At 46.3% G+C, this 21,910-nt stretch overlaps 1 protein-coding gene across 1 annotated transcript in view; it reads right to left on the bottom strand.

Annotated features, from left to right (window-relative positions):
- RELN (reelin) overlaps positions 1-21,910 on the bottom strand; it is a 534,786-nt gene that overhangs the window by 24,682 nt on the left and 488,194 nt on the right. The window contains exons 47-54 of the mRNA XM_054988081.1: positions 19,258-19,398; positions 13,506-13,683; positions 12,611-12,804; positions 11,464-11,720; positions 10,946-11,100; positions 5,582-5,796; positions 3,409-3,586; positions 1,185-1,360 (exon numbers count right to left, since the gene is read on the bottom strand). Coding sequence (XP_054844056.1) covers positions 1,185-1,360; positions 3,409-3,586; positions 5,582-5,796; positions 10,946-11,100; positions 11,464-11,720; positions 12,611-12,804; positions 13,506-13,683; positions 19,258-19,398 — 1,494 coding nt within the window. The remainder of the gene's footprint in view (positions 1-1,184; positions 1,361-3,408; positions 3,587-5,581; positions 5,797-10,945; positions 11,101-11,463; positions 11,721-12,610; positions 12,805-13,505; positions 13,684-19,257; positions 19,399-21,910) is intronic.

Here is a 21,910-nt window from a genome sequence, read left to right as displayed (position 1 = left end):
TACTCTGCATGATCTCAGAGGCTGGGACCTTCCTCCTCATTTCCACCTCTTTTGCTCCTAAAAGAAATCTTATGATCAGAGTCAGTTGACAAAGACACACAGAGAGCCAGCGTGGTGTAATGGTAGTTAAGAGCACTGGACTAGGACAATGAAGGCATAGGTTCACATCCTTGTTCACCCAACCAAATTTACTGGGTGACCTCTTACCAGTCCCTTTCTCTCAGCCTAAACTACTTCACAGGGTTGTTTTGAAGATATAACGGAGGGTGGGAGAACCATGTACACTGCTCTGAGCTCCCTGGACCAAGGGCAGGAATAAAAAAAGGTAATAGATAACATCAGTGAACAGAGGAAAAAGAATTAATAGTTCAAGCAACGTAGACCACACTTTAAATTTCCATAGCTCCTTTGGACCATAAGACAAGAGAATTATTTTCTTCTGCTGTGCTAGCCATCAGGCATTAGAGGGCAGCACTGTCTCTTTGGATGCATGGAACTAGGCTTCATCTAGGCTTCGAAGACACGGCAAGGCAGATTCAAGTGCCAGTCTATAGACAACCAAGTTTACCAAGTGAAAAAAAGCCCCAGACAGGTAATGTAAATGGAAGGTCCATAACTGGATAAAATGGAGGAGAGCAGAATAGTGTAAGCCACTTGGAGTCCCCATGGGGGAGAAAGGTGGATTATAGATGAAATAAATAAATGCTTAGGGCAATACAGAAAGAGTCTGTGTAAGGAGGCATACATGCTGAATAGGCCAATCAGTAAGAACTTCTGAACAGGAGGAGACAGTGAAGTTGTGGTGACTAAAAACATTAACTTGTCCCTTCAGAGTCACAATGCTAGACTTTCCCCAAGCCTTATTCAGGAGTCCAGCCCCAGTAACAAGGTTCTCACATCAGAGGTATATTACACAACTGCCTTTGCCATGTCTTCATCCTTCTTCAAAGAAACGGGGTGTAGCCTCTGTTGATGTGAGACCTTGCTGGATGATTTTAGATTCATCAGACAGACAACAAGAAACATTCGTGCCCTGGGCTCTTCCTAGGTCAAGAGCTCAGACCCCTGCCTGTGAACGGGGGGCCCAAGGGTTCCTTCAGGGCTACTTCCCTCTCATCATTTAAAAGCAAGCTTGGCTGAAGTGTTTTAGCTCAAGGCCGACCCTGTGAGGTAACCTGACGTACTTTGCACCTCGCAAATCCAAGTCTTGGGTGACTGCCTGTCTCACCGTCGCCCCTCCAAAATACAGAGCCGTGTCCTCTGCTAGGATCCCACATTCCATGCAGGCAGTGCCACCTTCCAAAGACATCCACAAGTCTGGTCTGATTTCTTCATTGTCAAAGCGTTCCTTCAGGAAAGTCTGTTAAAGGATGGCAACATTCAAGAATCCAGGGGTTAACTCTGATCTTTTCTGCTGCTTTAAAAAGAAAAGTTCAGGAAAATATCATTTAAAAAAAAATAGGTGGCCTTAAAAATTTTTTTAAACACTGACATAAATTCCTGGAGAAGTATAATCCTATTTGCAGAATGGATAGAAAGTAATTCAAAATATTGGATTCTATCAGCTTTTTTGCTAGGATAAGTGGGAGGATGATTTCACTTTCCCTGTTGCAGACCCGTCCCATGTTGCTGATTATCCACATGCCCCCCCCCCCCCGCACGAGCCTTTGAAAAGGATCAGATGGAGCCCCCTTCGCTCTTTCTCTCTCTGACCAATGGAAAAGCTGGTAGGGCCCAACACAGAGGCTTTAAGTTATTATACCAGAAGAGGAGCAGAAACCATAGCTAAGCACCCAACCTTTATAATGGCTAAAAATTCTATCCTTTGTAAAATCCAGATCTTTGTTTATTTGAAACTGAGATGATCAGGCCAAGGTTGTTTTAAAAAAAACCACTGGGAAATGGCTGAGTCACAGCAGTTTACAAGGAATATGTTCACTTTGCAATTCTACAAATGTTTGTTGCGCACAGTAAATCTACTTTTTTATTTTGTTGCTGAAGTTGGATCAAAAAAGATCAGGCTTATTGCTCAGGCTGCACCTGCTTCATTGGGTGAAAACCAGTTGGGCGTTGTGTCCGTTATAGGACAAAGAAGGCCCTGCTGGGGTTTCGCTTTGAAGCCTTGGCTACTTTAGTGCAGTTCCCCAGTGAGCCACTGAGGACAGCAATAAAACCATCCAGGCAACCTGCACCGGCTGCCCCGTTTCTGGCAGGACGTCGGAGGCCAGGTGTCGTGTATGCCAGCATACCTGCCGTGACTGTACTCTGCATTTTGTACTGGTCTTTGCCGTTTGCCAGAGTTATATGCTGTATTCTGCGTAGATCACCTTAGGAATGTCTTAACCGCTAATATTAATTGCAGGAGAGCCAAGGGGGGCTCTTCGTTATCTATTGAAAATATGTACTTTCACTTCTTCCAGCAAGTGTCCTTGGAGGAGAGCAGCTAGCAGCACACATTGTATCTTTTCCCAGAGACTGGGATATTTTCCTTTGCACTTCATGTAGTCTTAACTAATCTGTTCCCATGCAACTTCTTTGGGGTTTTGCGCCAGAATGTCAACAGACCCCAAAGTTTCCCTATAATTAGTAATGCCTCTGTTTGAATTGTCACTTCTGCCAATTGCCACCTTTGTGTGAACATCCTGAACTGAATGGATCTCAATAAAGCTACTTCAACTGGAACACCTGCCTGTTAACTGTGGAGGGCTTGAGGGACCTAGCTGCCAGGGACTGACACCAGGGCTTGGTCTGTCCTGTCATCATGTCTGGGCTGATAGCACACCGTGTGCTCTGTTGCCACAGCAGTGGCAGCATGGCAAACTCCCTCTTCTGGGGGGCAGCCTGGTGCCCCCACACTGACTGTCCTGCCTCTGAAGACCGGAGACTGGGTGCCGCATGCTCTGCAGTAGTAGTAACATGATGTGCTGACGCTGGATCACCCTGTGTTCCCTGTTCCACTTCTGGGCCTGGGCAGTCTGACTGCAATGCGCAAAGATGGCCAGCCCAGACCAAGTTTCTATGAAAGCTGGACTTGCTGAATTTCTGCTTGAACACATCTCTCAAGCCCAAAGCCTAGCTGAAAGAGCAAGGCAAAGGGGAGTGTATGGCATCTAAACTGTACATACACATAAAATGTGAGACTGTAGAATGTGTTTCTTGCTTACAAGGCCTAGATGTTAAAGCTTAATTTATAATTTCCGTGCTCTATGGAGCTCAGGTTAATTTGTAAGTTGTTTAACTCTTCCTGAAGGGTCTTGATAGTAGAATATTTTAAAATTCTTCCTTTCTCTGTCTGCATTTTGCATGTCTAAATCAATCTAGCAAAGGTATCTAGGGTCTAGGTCTTGTTGTTGTTTTTTATCATACCCTTTTCCAAGTAGAGCCCACACTGAAATCTATTTCAATTACCTTTAAAGTCCGAGTCAAGTAGCAATTTGGACCAGAGAAACCCGGGTCACAGATGCACTGTTCTTTCAGACAGTCTCCGTGGCCTCTGCAGTTATCTACACAGCCAGGCCCCAAATAGAAATTGTCAATCGCCCACTGCATGTCAGAATACTTCTGATAGAATCTAAACCGAACTGGGCTGTACGTTAACACAAAGAGAAACAGAGAAGATGAGGTGAAATAATTATATCGATGATGTACATTGATGATGTTTATAACTTATAGGACAAGCTTTGAGGCAGAAGGGATGATATGGTCCAATGTTTCTTGATAAATATTATTGATGATTAATAATGAGTATAACATTTTTGCACATTCAGCCAAAACAGTGATATAATTATAGCTGACTTACATGTAACTGTTTTACACTAACATTTTGTAAAAATGAGGAATTGAGGGATGATTCATGTGAATGCCATCCTCAGTTTCACCCTGAGGTCCCATGAGGAGTTGCTCCATCTCATTTTGGGGACTAATGTTAGAGATATATAATAAAACCCAAATAAAGAAGAGTCTTGACTTGAGATAACCTTAAATATGAATTAATTCTTATTCCAGCGTGAGCTTTCGAGGACTGGAACTGACTTCTTCAGATGCAAAGAAGAAGTCTGAAGGAGTGGGCTCTAGTCCACCACAGAGCTTCATGCTGGAGCAAGATCTTTAGTCTTTAAGATGCTGCAACAGACTCAATGGCTGCCTGCCTGCCTGCCTACAATCAGAATGAAACCAGGGGGCTGAGCTTTCGAGATTACACTCTTCTTCAGGCACATTCTGAGAAAAGCAACTGTCACTCACGCTCCACATGTAGAATGCACTGCTTTTCGTGAGGACTTTGGCTTCTCCAAATGGATTAGTAGCATCACCATTTGTAGCACAACACTGTGTTATAACTAAGCTTGCCAGGTACCCTCCAGCGACTGACAAATTCATGGCAATTTGTCTCTCTGCCTGGCAATCACCGGCAATCAGCACAGTTGTGGCCCGGTCTGGAACTGATGAGCCTGAAGGCTCCTCTGAAGGAGAGGAGCCTCGTGTAACCAGCCAGGACTCCTCAGGAGAAGAGGAATATTGTGTAGCCAGCCCTAGCCTGACTCTGCAGAGACCTGTGATCAGGATCAACAGCTGCTGACTGATCAGCGTTTACAGCCAGCAGCTGCGGCAAAGGCACCAGCACTCCCCAGTCCCAACACCACAGGTGAAGCCCAGCCAGGGGCTTCCACTCCCCCCCCCCCCCCCAGGTTCACCCACACCCAAAGAGCGCCGCAGACAGAAGCAGAGGCTAGAGCTGCAGAAGAGACGGCGCGCTGCTCGCCTTCTGAGCCAACACCAGCTGCTGGAGAGCAAGGCTGAGTAGCATCAGGAGTGAGCCCCAGCAGCTGGTTGCAAACCAAGCCTGGCTATAAAAGCCAGTCGGGAGGATCTGCCAGGTGGGGAAGTGAAGTCTTATCTACCTGCAACCATGCCATGGTCCTGTATTGTGCTTGTGCCCACTCCTAGACCTGACGCTATTGGTAGCTGACCTTGGACTGGACTTGACCTGGATTTTGGATTCTGGACACCCCCCTGGTGTTTTACCTCCTGCCCTGACTATGGATTGGACTTGGCTTTTGAATCTTGAACTCCCCTTTGGTTTTGTGTTGGTGCTCAGACTTTGACCACTCTGCTTGGGCTGGCCCAGCCCAAGACAGGCAGGAGAAGGCAGGCCACCCAGAGACTGCTGGCCACAGGAGGCAGCCTGGGCAAATGGCCATGTGCTCCTCTGCATGAGCTACGGTATCATGCAAGGGCTAAATTTTTAAGAAACAGTCCAAAATGTGAATGTGTTCCAAGCAATGACATTGCTTCTGGCGTAAATGAAAGAGTTGTTATCGTGTGGGGGGCGCGGAAGTGTGCATGCACAGGAAAGATACATGTAAGTACCCCATGCCCTCACTCCCTCCTGGTAGTCGTTAGGAGGACGTGACAGCCCTAGGTATAGCAAAAGCATTATTGTCTACATATAAACAATATCTCCTCTATGAGGCACTTTCCCTCTATCTTCTGTTTAGCACGGCTATCCCTGTGGGAAACAACTGTCTTAAGCCATACTGAGCTTAAAATAGTATCAGTAATTTAGATGGTATTCCATACTTACTTTCCCACCAGGCTCTCAGGGAGTGTGTAAGTGACCCTTTTCCATCCTTTGGTTGGAAAGAAGACAGACGGTTGGGAAACCCCCCCAGAACATTTGGGGTCTGCAGGTAAGCACTGGGGGATCAGGTAGCTCCAGCTTACTCCAAAATCAGTAGAGTACTGCACATGGACGTGGTTCTGGGCAATTTTTTCTGAGGTTTTACATCCAACAGAAATCTAGTATATGTAAAAGGAGATTATTTTTTCAAGCAAGAACATTAACATTTCACATTCCTTTATAAGAGTCTAAGGGAGGCTAGTGGAAAATTGTATCACAAGAAAATGGAGGGGCAGGGAGGGAAAAATACTATGATACTTAGCAGCAGTTTTCCCAGCTACTGGCCCTGCGTGGAGACATGAGCTGGTCTCTGTCTCTGTCTCTACACCTACTCTTCTGCTTTTCACATCAGGACTCTCTACAGGGCTGGTCGTAAGTGCTCATTCCCGCCCCCCTTTTGTTTATTGTTTAGTTTAACATCTTTACTCTGTGTGTGCATGTGTGTGTGTTTGCAGGTGTGTTTGGATTTTTGTGTGCCTCTCGTCATTCCTCTGTTCTATTAGTTTCTCAATAAAGATCTGAATTTTATTCTATCTTCAGTCTGCTTGTTTCTGGGTTTTTCCTCAGTCTGCTATGAGGCCCTGCCCAGATCTGGGAGCTTGGTATACTTAGGAAGGATCCCGTAATTCGCCCAGTTACATGTGTCTGTACTTGACACGCTGAAAAGAGGGATGCTCCATTAGATAAGGAGCAGACAAATGTAGACTATTTGGGTAACAGCTTCAGGTACATTCCAAAGTAGGTATCTCAAACAGGATATTGCAGAGATGGAAAAAGTGCAGAAGAGGGCCGTCAAGCTAATTAAGGGGGTAGAACATCCTTTCCATGAGGAAAGGCTAAAGAGTTTTAGCTTTTGGGGGAGAAGATTCAGGGCCTGGAGGAGAGGATCACCCCCTTCAGGAAATCAAGGGGAAATCAAGGGAAGGAAAGGGAGCTGCTAGAGCGGTGGGTCTTTTTCTGTTGCCTTTCTTAACTGTGGGGGAATTTGCTGAGGTTACTGTGTAGGAGGACAGTGTTTGGGGTTGTGAGAGTGGGTAGAGCCTGCTGTAAAGTGGTGCCAGTTGGAGTAAGTGTTTCTGTTTGTCTTTTTTGCCTGAGTTGGAACTGATTGCAGAGGGGGATTGCTACTAACTGGAGAGTGTCTGTTTTGCCTGGGGCTAACTGCTGGCCCCACCCTCTACCGAGTGAGCCTTGACTAAATTGGGCTCCTCCTCACCAACAGCACATCACAGCCATCTAGGCTCTAAGAAGGAAAGGGACCTGCCGCTAGAAGAGTACTCTTGGAATATACTTGGAAGGTGATGATGTCGACAGAAAGCCACTTTCCAGTCACCTGCATGGAGTGTGTTTTGTTTGTTTTCCTCCTGGAAGAGAAGACGGACTTCACTTATCAGAAATGTAAGCTGGTCAGGCTTTTGGAGGAGAAGATTCAGAGCCTGGAGGAGAGGATCACCACCCTTCAGGAAATCAAGGAAGGGGAGGATTTTATTGAGAAGAGCCTGGGGGCTCTGCACAAGCATGAAGAAACAAGTCCAAGAGAAGAAAGAAGAGTCGATCTCCCGTCTGAGCCTCCTCTCAGTTCTGCAGTACAAACCGGAAGACGTGGACTAAAGTGACGCTCTGGTCCATTGGAGGTCAAGAATCATTTTGAGGTGCTTGAGATGGTGATGGAGATGAGAGTGGAAGGAGAACCACAAAAACTTGGAGGAGGGAATGAAGAGGGCATGGGGCCACATGGAAGTGGAAGAAAACGGAAGGTGGTGGTCATCGGGGACTCTCTGCTCAGGGGTATGGAACGTCATGTGTCCGGGCCAGATCCCCTACTCCGAGAGATGTGTTGCTTGCCAGGAGCCAGAATTCAGGATATTACAAGCCGACTGCTGAAACTGATCAGACCGACTGATTCAGTACCCATTTGTGCTGGTTCACGTGGGAATGAATGACACTGCTGTGAATACCATCGCAAGAATTAAAGAGGACTATGAAGCTCTTGGAAGGCAGTTGAAGACAGTGGGGGCACAGGTGGTATTCTCTTCTATCCTCCCAGTCATAGTAAGAGGAATGCGCAGGGAGTGGACCATACTCGAGGTGAATCGTTAGCTGAGGTGGTGGTGCCGGCAGGAGCACTTTGGGGTCTGTGACCATGAGATAAGTTTTCTTTGAGAAGAAGCACATGATGGGCTTCATCTCTCAAGGTCAGGGAAGAAAAGGTTTGGAAAGAACCTGGAGAGCTTCATCAGGAGAGCTTTAAACTGATGCCGCAAGGGGAAGGGGACGATCAACATGGGGATTTCAATGAAGAAGTGATAATAATGGGGGCCCACCTGGGTAGGACAGACCAAACAAAAGTACAAGGCTACAAGTGCCTATATACCAATGCCCGAAGTATGGGTAATAAGAGCTTGAGCTTCTCTTGCTAACAGAGGGCTACGATATAGTAGGAATTACTGAGACTTGGTGGGATGATTCCCATGACTGGAATGTGGTAGTGGATGGGTACGAGTTGTTCAAGAAAAACCGGAAGGGTAGAAGAGGAGGTGGAGTGGCATTGTATGTGAGGAGAGGGCTTGATTGTCAGCAAGTTCTGGAGAATGTGGTTAACATCCCAGTAGAAAGTATACAGGTGGAAATAAGGGGAGGAAGGACAAATTCCTGACCTGCCTGGCCGATAACTTCCTTTTTCAAATGGTGGAGGAAGCTACAAGGGGCTCGGCCATACTTGACTTAATATTAACCAATAGGGAAGAATTGGTAGATGGGGTAAAGGTGGTGGGGACCTTAGGGGGAAGTGACCATGTCCTCCTTGAATTCCAGTTGCTGTATGGGGGGGCAAGGCAGTTCATAGCCAGACTTGTAGGTTAGATTTTCGTAGGGCCGAGTTCAATGAACTCAGAAGCTTGATGAGAGTCATTCCATGGGGGAGTGGGCTGGAAGGGAAAGGAGTGAGTGAAGGGTGGGCTCTTCTCAAACATGAGCTTTTGCAAGCTCAAGCCCTCACTGTTCCAGCAAGACGGAAACATGGTAAGGGCTCCAAGAAACCAATGTGGATGAACAGAGAGCTCCAGAATAAGCTAAGGGAGAAAAAGGAAATGTTCAGGAAATGGAGAGAAGGACAGACCTCTAAAGAGGAATATATGAGGGTTACTAGGTACTGCAGATCAGCCATCAGAGAAGCCAAAGCTCAGTATGAGCTGAGTCTGGCCAGGGGGACTCCCTACAATAAGAAAGACTGCTACAGATATGTGAGAAGCAAACGCAAAGTAAAAGAGGCAGCTGGACCGCTGTTGGGAGTGGAAGAAGAAACTCTGATAGAGGATAGAGAAAAACCTGACAGGTTTAATGACTTTTTTGCCCCTGTTTTCTCCCTGAAGAACTTGAGCCCATCTAGAGATGGTAGTAATGACAGGACACCTGGGTGGCTAGTTGACATTGACAGAGAGGTTGTGGAAAGGCACCTGGCTGCACTGGACGAATACAAATCCCCTGGGCCAGATGGTGTGCACCCAAGAGTGCTCCAAGAAGAGAACTTGCAGAGCCTCTGTCCATCATCTTCAAGGCCTCCTGGAGGACTGAGGATGTGCCGCAAGACTGGAGAAGAGTGAATGTTATCCCAATCTTTAAGAAAGGGAAGAAGGATAACCTGGGAAACTACAGTCTGGTCAGTCTAACTATTGTTGCTGGGAAGATATTAGAGCAGATTTTAAAGGGATCGATCTGTAAGCATCTGAAGGACCGCTTAGTGATTTGGGGAAGTCAACATGGTTTTGTCCCCAACAGATTTTGTCAGACCAACCTGGTTTCCTTCTTTGATCGAGTGATGAGCTTACTGCTTCGTGGGAACTCTGTTGACGTGATTTACCTGGATTTCAGAAAAGCTTTTGATAAGGTTTCCTATGACATTCTAATGGGTAAACTGGAAGACTGCAGACTGGACTATAGGACAGTTCAGTGGATAGGGAACTGGTTAGAGGACCACACCCAAAGAGTGGTGGTCAACGGCGTTTCATCAGATTGGAGGGAGGTGTCCAGTGGGGTGCCGCAGGGCTCGGTTTTGGGCCCGGTACTTTTCATTATTTTTATCAATTATCGGGATGAAGGGTAAATGGGCTACTCATTAAATTTGCTGATGATACCAAATTGGGAGAAGTGGCAAACACTCAAGAAGATAGAAGTAAAATTCAACAAGACCTGAAGACTCTTGAGAAGTGGGTGGTTGTAAACAGGATGCAATTCAACATAGTAAGTGCACAGTATTACATCTGGGCCACAAAAATGTGAAGCACAAATACAGGATGGGGGATACACTCAGTCTTTGGTTGTATCAAAACGGCCATTGCATCGAAATCGCAGGAGGTCATAGTCCCTCTCTATACTGCCTTGGTCAGGCCACACCTGGAGTACTGTGTTGAGTTCTGGAGGCCTCACTACAAAAAGGATGTGGACAAAATTGAGAGGGTGCAAAAGAGAGTGACGAGAATGATCAGGGGTCTGGAGACTGAGCCCTACAAGGAAAGGTTGAGGGCCTTAGGAATGTTTAGTTTGAAGAAGAGGAGATTGAGGGGGGACATGATTGCTCACTTTAAATATTTGAAAGGCTGTCATTTGGAGGAGGGCAAGGAGCTGTTCCAGTTGGCAGCAGAGGATAGGACTCGAAACAACGGGCTTAAATTACATGCAGAGAGGTACCAGCTGGATATTAGGAAAAACTTTTTCACGGTCAGAGTAGTTGAAAGGTGGAATCAGCTGTCTAGGGAGGTGGTGAGCTCCCCTTCACTGGCAGTTTTCAAGAAGAGGCTGGATGAATATGAGCTTTAGGCTCATCCTGCATTGGGCAGGGGGTTGGACCAGAAGGTCTGTATGGCCCCTTCCAACTCTGTGATTCTGTGTAAAGCCATGGAGGACAGATACTAGACATTGTCATCAAAGGGAACCTCCACAGTCAGAGGTAAGAAACTCTAAATATGAGTGGTAGGAGGCAACATCAAGGAGGCAACATTCTCCAAGACAACTAGTTGACCACTGTGTGAAACATCCTGTGTGAAACATCTAGCATCCTGTGTCTGATCCAACAGGGCAGTTCTTGTGCTCTTATTTTTAAGGGTAGTCTGATGTGATTATTACAATCACTTCTGTTGTTCGCTAATGACAGAGGCCACTTCATTTATCAGAAATCAGCAACACAGGCACTGAAATCCATACTTTTCAAACACTCTTTATCAGTTGCGCAGTTCTACCAGGGCACCTAGGTTTAGAAATCAAGTCTTGTACCTTGAACTGCATAATCCAGTCCTCCGTAGGAGTCAGATCATGCGTGACAGCATAAACCTCCCGGCCATCATGGCTACCACACATCATGACGCCATCAGGGGAGTCGCAGAACCTCTCAATCGAACAGTCATCGTGGAACAGCCAATGTTCATTCACTTAAGAAAACAACATTCCTATCAGTACTTTTAAAAACTGGAGCATTTGATAATTTAAACTGCTGACTGTGTTCATGACTAAACATAATTACTGGATTTTTAATCCGTTAATAGATTATTAATGAATTATAATGAAATCATTATTCCATTCCAAAGCAAAAATCCTTTAACGATGCTCTTACACTTTTTAAAAGTTAGTATTGATTTTTTCACTACGTCTGGTTCGGGGGTTGCCTCCTTTGTTTTTGGCCATGCTCTTGTGGCGGCACTTCTGCAGGGGAAGGTTTTCTTTCAACACAGAAACATTGCCAGAAAAAACCACTAAACATGCTTATCGAGGTATCATCTGCATGAGTCCCCTACCTGTGGTCCGGTCTTCCATGAACATATCAAAAGCTATCCTGCCTACGGGTCCCGCGTCTGCAGGCGAGCGTTCGTGCTGCGGCAGTGGTGCACTACTGAAAGTGTCCAACATGACTGCTCTTTGATCAGCTGATCCGGATATCAGCACATTATCAATAGCCCAGTCGTTCTGATCCAGGCCATCATGCTTGGGCTGCCACCAGCGGAAACGGGTTCCCACTTCTTTGGCATCGGGAGGAAGGAGAATGTTCACAAAACTAGAAAGAAGCAATTGAGAGAGGCCACATGAAACCTGTTTTAGAATCTTAATTTAAGATTTGGAACCTAAAAAGAAGAAAGAAATGCATTTGGAATAAGCACTGCAATGGCCCTCTAAATGCCACCGGTCTCTATGCTGTGAATTGGTCCGCACCAGGGCATAAGGAGAAGAGCAGCTGAATGACTGTTCTGTGCATTGCTGTGATGATGGTTAATTATAAGGACAATTCAGATAGCAGACACATTTTATGTGCTGCGTTTTCATGACAAGGAATTTAATCCTGAGTTATCTTTCACTATACAGTAGAACCACCTTTAAAAAAACACCTTGATGTTCCAGAATCCTACTTAAATGGTTTAGAATTCACTTTTCAGATACAGATTTTATAGAAAGTGTTTTCTTATGAAGCTATAAGGCTGTTGTTTTAATTCACACTGGCATGATAATACAGTTTTAGCTTTTAACCCCAAAAGAGCCTGCTAGAAGCAGTGAGCCAATGTCTCAACACATTATCTTTTCTGAGAAAAAAAGAGAATCTGCCTCCTACTGGAAGGGCAAGAGAACTCCCCTTGGTCTGGGCCACTGGAGAATGACATGGAGGACAAGGAATGTTCCTAACAACAGGGCTCTACCTACCTATGGTGCATGATTGCAGAAAGGGGTGGAGCCAGCACATTACAATAAGGGTGAGGCCAGCATGCTCACTCCCACACCCTTCTCTATGCACACTGGTGCATAGTGACGCACATCCCTCAAATCCTTCCAAAGTAAAGTGAGAAAAACTTACTACTTAAAGTGAAGACAAACAATGAAATCCTAAACAGAGTAACTCGGCTTAGGATTTCACTGTAAATCTGTAAGAGCAACAAGGATCTATATATACATTACCCAGGCTTGTTGAACTGATCATAAAAAATTTCCATTAAGATGGTCCAGGTAATGCCTCCATTCACAGAGTACTCGAGGAGAACTCCTTGGTTACGACTGTTGGGAGTAATCAGACACCCGTACATAAAATAAAACTGAATGAATTCCGCATTGGTGAGGTTTAAATCCACTGTAACCAACAAACGGCTGCATCCCTTGAGAAAGAAAGTACATTAGTATTATGACTTCAAGAAGAAAAATAATACTTGTAGTTTGTTTAATTGGGGGGGGGGGGAGCCCAAATTCCTTGAAAAGCTTTCCTTTTGGGAAAAGTTTTAGGAAAACGACTACTCTCAAAGGCAAGACCCAGGTCACAATATGCACACATAGGAAGAAAAGAAAGGGAGAGTGTTTGCGGCACGTGCAGGGCCAGAGATATGTTTGGAAAGAAATGTACAGAGACTAAGCAATAGATATTTTACCATCATTACCACTGTTGGTACAATATCTACTGCTTGTCTGATGGTCACCTATGGTAGCCCTGCAGACACAAGGGCTGCCATTCAGACGTTATTTTTAACCAGCTGATGTTTTGTCCAGCTTGCATGCACAAAGAGACAGAAGCTGCTCAGAGGTACTACTGATTTACAAGTTAACTCCTACATTAGATGGGTATGTGTTGGCTTCTGAATTTGTTTCCCTGCAGCTGGCACATACCCAATGGCCTTGTGAAGACGACCTAATTAATGAAGGGTGAAAACAGTTTTTAGGAAGGACAAACACTCTCTGCTTCCAAAGTGTTTGAAGTTCTAAGATTCTACTTTCTATTTCCTTCTAGTATTTTATTTGGGTCGCTTGTCAGAATTATTACAAAAACAGCTGGTATGAATAGCAGGGAGAAGAGCAAACCACCGACCCCACTGAAATGAAGAGCCATTCCAGAAGCCACGGCTCCACAGACGGTGCTTAGTTTCCCACCATTTACAGTTAACCAGTTCTGATTGGCCGGTGCACGGTTGAAGTTGTCCTTAAGTTGGGTGGGAAGAGCTATCAAAGGCTCATCGCAGTACAGCCCACCCCAGTTTTCATCACACCTGCAAGTAAAGGCAAATAAAGAACTCAGTTGGAGAGATATTCTATACACTTCCTTAGGAGAGGATCTGTTCCCCATACAGCACAAACGCTTTCTTCTCATCGATAAACAAGTTTGAAGAAGTCATCTGCCTTTCTCTTTCTTTGCATTAAACAAGAAAACAGAGTTGCACTTGTAACTGTTGTCAGGGCTTTTTTTCTGGGAAAAGAGGTGGTGGAACTCAGTGGGTTGCCCTCAGAGAAAATGGTCACATGGCTGGTGGCCCCGCCCCCTGATCTCCAGACAGAGCGGAGTTTAGATTGCCCTCTGCGCCGCTGAGGGCAATCTCAACTCCCCTCTGTCTGGAGATCAGGGAGTGGGGCCACCAGCCATGTGACCATTTTCAAGAGGTTCCGGAACTCCGTTCCCCTGCGTTCCCCCTGAAAAAAAGCCCTGACTGTTGTCCATTGACATCTTCTGTGCAGATACACATGGGACTGTGCATGGAAAGGCCTGCCGAACTGCAAGGTTCCTACAGCTTTTTTTGACCACTAGGGGGCACTCACCAGAGTGCTTGCACTGGTGTTTTCCCGCCAGTGGGAGGCAACGCCAGCTCAACCCTCAGTTTCTCCTAAGCTGCCGGTTCCTCTTAAGTTATCAGTGAAGAGCAATAGCAGGGCAGGAGGAAGGGTATGTGTGCCTGCACAGAAGGTGTCAATGAACAACAGTTACAGGTAAATGCAACTCTGTTTTCATTGTCCGTCTTTCTGGGCAGTCCCACATAGGAGATTAACAAGCCACTTACTTCAGGTGGTGGGGATGCTCTTCACTGGAATAACAATGGAAGAACTGCTTGTCCTTTCGGCCCAGCACGTCTAGTGCATAGTGTCTGGCGAAAGAGTCGGATGACGACTATGTTGCTCCTTTGCAGATGTCCTGCAAGGAAACTCCATTCAGCAGTGCCGTCGAGGATGCCAGTAATCTAGTGGAGTGAGCACGAATTTCTAGAGGACGAGGTAAGTTAGCGGCTTCATAACATACCTGGATAGCTTGTTATCACCCATCTAGCAATAGTTTGGGCAGTCCCATTCTTAGGACCTGCATAACACACTAATAACTGTTTGTCCTTCCTAAACAATGCAGTGCAGTCCAGGTAAAATAAAATCACTCTGTGGACATCTAAAGAATGTAGTGTCTGTTCTGCTAGAGATGTGGGAGATGGAAAGAAAACTGGGAGGACTATCTCCTGTGACATGTGAAACTTAAATATAATTTTTGGTCTAAAGCCCAGGCCAGTTCTAAGAACTACCTTACTGTGGTGGATTTTCAGGAAAGGTGGGTCTGAATGCAGAGCTGCTAGTTCACTTACTCTCCCGATTGATGTGATCGCTCCTAAGAGTGCCACCTTCATAGTTAAGAACCTCAGATGGCATGCGGCTAATGGTTCAAACGGTTTTGTCATAAGTTTTGTTAATACTAATTGTAGTGACCATTGGGGCACTATTCTAGTTACTGTAGGGAACGAGTTCTTTAAACCCTTCAGGAAAAGTTTGGAAGTATGATGAGGAAAGACTGTTTTCTTGTCTATAGGAGGATGGAAGGCTGATATACCAAGCCACCAAACAAACTTTACTAGCAAACAGGGCAATTACGGGTTAACAGCAACCAACAAAGAACCTAATCCCCGTAATTAACACAATACACAACTGACTTTCTTACAATAACTTATTGGTAATTCTACTAAAGTGCAAGCGCAAACGAGTAAGTGCAAATACAAAAAAACATTTCAACACTTCATCTTCACAAGAAGTAAACAGGTAAATACAAATTCATAAATGTTTTTCCACATCTCACCGTAACCAGAGCTCATTTAAAGAGATAGTACACTAATACTGACGGCTATAGCTCAATCCTAAACATATATCAATCAGACAATGATATAGGGTATACAAAATTAAATAAATACACAACGGTACACAATTTACACAATTTGTACCATTGTGTATTTATTGAATTTTGTATATCCTATATCATTGTCTGATTGATACATGTTTAGGATTGAGCTATAGCCATCAGTATTAGTGAACAAGCCGTTTGTGAGGTAACATTGTAAACGAACAAGTGGCCGTCGCAAGCCTTGTTCGTTGCATTCGTCCACTGTTCGTGAAGCCAGACAGTCAGGCACCTGCAATCAATTCCCTTGGCAACGGAGGCAGGGACTGCCTGAACTCTGTCTGCACTCCTGTTGCCCTGGAAACCCCAATCAAAGCCCAACTTAGCTTGATAGGCAGGTCTTCCTTCCAAGTGTGGAGCTCCAAATTGGTTACATAGGGAGCAGAGACCAGGGGGGAGGGAGGGGGGTGTTCTGTGGCCATGGGAACTCCAATCTCATCCCTGCAAACCCTGTTAGGCAGTTCTGACTGCCAACTACAGACCTCCTGCTTTGCTCTATGAGACCTCTGGTTATAAAAGGAAGCGTGCTCCAAGCTCTAGCTTTCAGTTTCAGCAGGCAGTGGAGTGGGAGAGAGCTGTTGCTAGCATTTTGGGAAGAGAGACAGGGAGAGTACATTGGAGCTTGAATTTTTTTTGTGTGTGGTGGGATACGGATCTATCTTCTCTGGTTCCAGGGCTGCTGCCAGGCCCTGGGGCCTAGCTCAGTGGGCACCTCGGCTGAGGGCTCACACTGATTATTATCAGTGCCTGATCTGGTCAGGTTTCTGGGAGTGCTGGGCTAGAACTCCACCCCCTCCCTCTGGTTCCAGGACTGCTGCCAGCCAGGCCCTGGGGTCAAGCTCAGTGGGCACCTCGGCTGAGGGCTCACAGTGTTCTCTCCTTCTCATTCCTCCTTAATTCTTGTTTGCTGGAACAATGAGGCTTTGGGCGGGGGCCAAGGGTGGTCATGGGGGAAAGTGCAAAGATTGTCCCGGTTGCCACACGGGAAGCAGTACTGGGTGGGGCTTGGGGGCAGCAGAAACTCCTGCTCCCCAAGATTCAGCTGTGGGGGCTGTGGAGGAGGCCAAAGAGGTCTTGCTGCTGGGGGAAGAGGATCTCTTTAAACTTTTAAAGGAAGAGGCCGCCGACATGACCCACCTTACTTCGGTCTGGAAAGTAGCCTCTGGGAGGCCTGGTGGGCGGGCACATGGGGGGTGCCACTGGCGAGCAGCCAACCCCCCCGCCCCCTAGAGGGGAGGCGGCCTGCCTTCGAGTCCACCCGTTGTACATGGGACCAAAGTTAACTGGTGGCTCCAATTGTATCGAATGGCAGTTTCCTGGGATCGTCGGATTTGGAAATGTATAACTCCAAGATTGTATTGCAATCTTGACCAAACTTGGGTGATGGCTGGAGGAGAGCCTGCTGAATACTCCCTGTGAATATGGGCTCTCTAAGTCCCAAGGGGGGCCGTTCTGGCCCCCACAAACAACGAACACCAAACATGTTCATTAACAAATCATGTTCATTAACGAATTATGTTTGTTACTGTTCGTTTGTTCATGTTTGTTGACGGCAACGAACAATGAACAGCGTGTTCGTTTTTTCCCTGTTCGTGCCCATGTCTAGTCACAAGTGATGACAAGGGAGGGTGTGAGAAAAAGAAGAAGCAAACGTCTTCCCTGGTTTTGTACAGATTCTCTGCCTTCTTGGATGTAGATGATACAGAGGCAGGCTTTTCACACAGGGATGACATCATTTCTACAAACGGAAGGCAACATTCACTGGGTTTCCTAAGTACAGGTGCTGCAGGATTTTGTCCTTTGGCTTTGGCTCTGTCGAGGAACTCTCTATGTCCAAAGACTTAGTCATGTGTAACATTTATTCTGTGTATAATTGGAAGTCATTGGTGGAAGCAGCAGCCCCTTTCTCAATGATGAGCTTGTCTGGGGAAGGCTCTGATGGACCACTAGGACTCCTGTTTGGAGAGTACTGACTTCACTCAGGTTCTGAGAGCCGGTATGCCATAGATGATTTTGGCATTTGATACGGGTGTCTTTGTGCCCTTGACTGAGAAAGACCTTCAAACATATGGGCCACTGAATTTGCTCTATACAGGTCTCCCACATCAGTTCCGTAGGGTGATTCCATCGGCTGGGACCAGGGTTGATAGGCGTGTGCACAGCAGGGTTGTTGCATCTCTGGAGTCCTTGACTAAGGGGCTAGTTGAGAGGGTATCTCAGTGACTTCGCCTTCTTCCTCCAAAGATAGACACGAAGGGAATTTTAAGTGGATCAAGGGTGTACGAGGTCTTTCCCCAACTTGCACCTCTGGCAATTGAGGCTCCAACTCTAAGGGATGCTTATTCTTTCCCTTGTGCGAATGTCGAGTTTTAGACTTCAACTTCTTCTTAGGAGGTTCAAGGAATTAAATAAGACAGAGGTCTTCCTTCTCAGATCCCTGCCTCTTCATTTCCACAAATTGTGGTTTCTCTGGCCTGAAAGTAGCCGAAGTCGAGCATTTCTTCAGCTTTTGGTTCATTGATCTTGGATGTTGAGACGGCTCCGAGAAGCTAGGCAACATCTATGTCAATTGTGCCTGTGCCTGAAGAGCATCCATGAGGGGGAGGGGGCGTCGCCTCCTAGAGTCCAGCCGTTTCAGCAGGAAAACACCAGCGCATGCGCTCTGCAGAGGCAACCACCCTGTAGTGGTCAAAAAAACTGGAGAAATCTCACCATTTGGCAGGCCTGTGCATGCGTAGTCCCATGTGGGACTGCGTAGAAAGCCGAACAATGAATCTCAAATTATGTGAGGTGTGGCACTGAATGACCTTCATTCTATTTACACACCAGAAACTGTGCAATAGCTGGAGGCACTTCGGCTTACTATTCAAATATCTTATTTTTGGACAGATACAGCTGATGAAAGCAAAAAAAAAAATCAAGGAAGTCAATAGTTTCTTTCACTTAGCAGTCCTCAGCAAATCCCACATGACACTTCCGCCCCAGTGCCTCAGCAGGCTACCCTCACTTGCCACTCGGGCAAATAGCCCTTGGGCCAGTGAGAGAGATGCAGGCTTGTTCAAAGGCAAGGGCAGAAGTTGTACTTGGTGAGGGAAATCCATTCATCCCAGCAGAAACCCTTTGCAGCTCCCTCACCCTGTTAAATGGGGTTTGGCACTCTTTCCTTCAGTAGGCACCACCATCTCCAGTTCCCTGCCCCCTCTTTATTTCGAAGGGCAGAAGGAACTGCCAAAACAGGGCTGGGTTCATAGCCTGAGCCGGTAGCAAGACACGTGCCTCCTTCCCTGCCCAGCGTAGGGCTTGACAGCTATCTGCTTCCTTCCCTGCCTGGCACAAGCAAGCGCAGCCAGTCGTAGCTGCCACTCACAGGGCAAGGGCTGCTGGCTGGCACTAGCAGCTGGCCACCCAGCATGAGGAAAAGGTCCCCTTTCTCTTGGGGACAGGGTGGCCTTGGGGGGCATCAGCCCACTGGGGCTTCTACCAAGTTAACTTCATGGCAAATCTGCCCCTGCCTGGCAGCTCTTTGGCATTTAGAAAGAGAATAAACTTTGCTTCTCACCGGCATACTGGAAACCACCAACTAGAATTAGTATTAAATTCCGCAACAGTGCTACCGTTCCTCATTGAGGATTGTAATACTTACGCACAGTTTCCCTGAGAGCACCTCCCATGGCCGCTGCACATATCTAGGCAGCCGTCGCCAATATAGACATTATCGATGGCCCATGTTTGTTGCTTATCAAATGGAGCGGGCTGGTGCCAACGGAAACGAGTTGCCTGAGACCTTTGGGAGGGAATGGAGAAACGGGAAAGTAATGCTTTCAGAGTCAGAACATGAGATTTAACCATTTGCAGCTCCTGACAACTCCCTTTACCAAGCAATTAAATACAGGTTTGTAATTTAAACAGCAGATGGCAGCATTAGACTTCAAGCTGCTTTCATAATCCAATGGAAAAGATCATTATTACAGCCTGATAGGCAGGCAGGGGAGTCTTTGGTGAAAGTAAGTATATATTGCATATTGAGAGACACGCTAGCTATGACATAAGATCTATGTGTATCATTTCGTCACGTGTTCATGTCCAAAGTATCAAGTACTTTATATTTATAAAACAATATCACAGATGGTTGTGGGCAAAGCAGCTAACCCCTGCTGCCTCTGCCCCATCGTCACTGTACTCTCTTGCTTTTCCAGAGATCTGGTTTCCATATGAACTGGTAGATATGTGAATTGATACACATGTTGGTTGTTGTGACACTGAGAGATACACACTGTGACACTGAGAGATCTCTGTCTTTTGGTGCTACACCTCTGAAGATGCCAGTCACAGCTGCTGGCGAAACATCAGGAACTACAATGCCAAGACCACGGCTATACAGCCCGGAAAATCCACAACCATCGTTCTCCGGCCGTGAAAGCCTTCGACAATACATCAATACACATGTTGCCAACATCGTAACTAGTTTGACCTAAAGTCCAAGGGTTTAATGCATAGAGAAGGCATGAAAAAGTTATGGCCAATGTGCACTTTTCATCCAGACTTTGGGTTGCATTGCATTGTAACTACTTGTGGGGAAACTCAGGGAAGCCAGTAGGGATCCCATTCCCCTGGGAGGGGCAGGGCATCCCCTGCTTCCAACTTTTTGCCTCCCGCCACTGCTTACCTGACTGGTGGGAGGGGGGACAGTCCTCCTGGGTGTGCACACAGGGGCTGGCACAATTATGTTACTTACATTGTCACACCATCCCAAGAGCGCTTCCTTGCTTTTCTGCAGGCTGATTTGGGCCCCAAATGGGCCAAATCGGGGCCCTTTGGGGCCCAAATCGGCCCACAGTGAAGTGTGTGTGTACCCTCAACCTTGTGGCATCACTTCCTGGAAGCGATGTCATCACGTTGGCCCCTGGAAACACACAAGGAGCAACCCAGAGCACCAGGAAGGTAAGCACTGGGTTCCCCCCTCCCACCGGGAGGTTAAGGGGACCTGGCAACCCTAGAAACTGGTGTTGCAGTGACATCATCCCTGGCCAGCAGCATTTGCTCAAACCAGAAGTGACAGAATGCCAATCATAGAATCATAGAGTTGGAAGGGGCCATACAGACCATCTAGTCCAACCCCCTGCCCAGTGCAGGATCAGCCTAAAGCATCTCTGACAAGTATTCATCCAATGGATTATTCGAGTCCTTAGGTGGAGGTCTTTCACATCGCCTGCAACTCATAGCTTGACTCAGCCATGCTCTTGCAAATGAGATGCAAACTGATTTTATATCATGACTGATTATGCCCCGCTTTCATTCAGTTTTTTAAAAATCAGAGGCATTTTAAAATATGAAAACAATAATTATGCTCATTTCCAATAAATATTTATTTAAAACATTTATACCTCAAGTAAGTTTCCAAAAATAAAAATGACAGTAACACGGACCCCCCCCCCCCACAAATGCAGAAAATGTGTTTAACTCTATATAACACCTTTAAACAAAGCCAGAATTGCAACAGGTGTGAGCAGTCGACCCTGGCTTCTGCCATGTTTAATACAGCCTGTGATATAAAAATCACAGAGCCTCTGAATTAATGCAGCGTGGACGGCATTGGGAAAATTCCAGCTGGCTGGACAAAGCATTACTGAGTCCCGCCCGGGAGAATGAAGCATAAATGTAATGCAAAGGTAAATGCTGAGGACCAGAGTGATTAGTTCCTACCCCACCAAGCTACAGACGTGCAGCTGTTGACAACAAAGGTTCTTGCTAAGTCACCCACACACATTCCAATCACCCCTCATTTCCATGATTTACATTCCATCCTCCAGTCGATGGGCCATCAATCTGCATTGATAAGTTGTAAATTTCTTCCTGGCAACATGTAAATTCATATAGCCGAGCTCCGGGGACATTAAGGATCAATTGTTTCTTTTTCCAACAACAGGAAAACTCAGTCTTACTCTTTTGTCACACCCCGGTAGCAACAATCAAAGGTGCCAAAACCCTTGTCACTCCCAGGTACTGACTTTTACTGCCTTTTGTCTCAACTGCTGAGGGGGGCTCTCCAGCCTCAGGACATGATTTGCCCTATAAGAATCAGGGCTTTGCCCACTCAAATTGTACATGCTCACCCAGCGTAGTGCCCTCAGAGTCTCCCTCTCTGAGCCCTCCTCCCTGGCCAAAGACGCAGGACATTTGAAGCTCTCTTCCTCCGTGGACTGCTCTACACTTCTGGATAGGCAAATACACCCGCCCCCTCTTCACTCTATACCAATCTCTGGCTAATTTCCTAGGACTTTGTGTATCTGTGCCAA

This window comes from Eublepharis macularius, chromosome 9, assembly GCF_028583425.1.
Source record: "Eublepharis macularius isolate TG4126 chromosome 9, MPM_Emac_v1.0, whole genome shotgun sequence".
Lineage (NCBI taxonomy): Eukaryota > Metazoa > Chordata > Lepidosauria > Squamata > Eublepharidae > Eublepharis > Eublepharis macularius.
The sequence above is the reverse complement of the archived record's forward strand: the minus strand, read 5'-3'. Positions and strand labels throughout refer to the sequence as shown.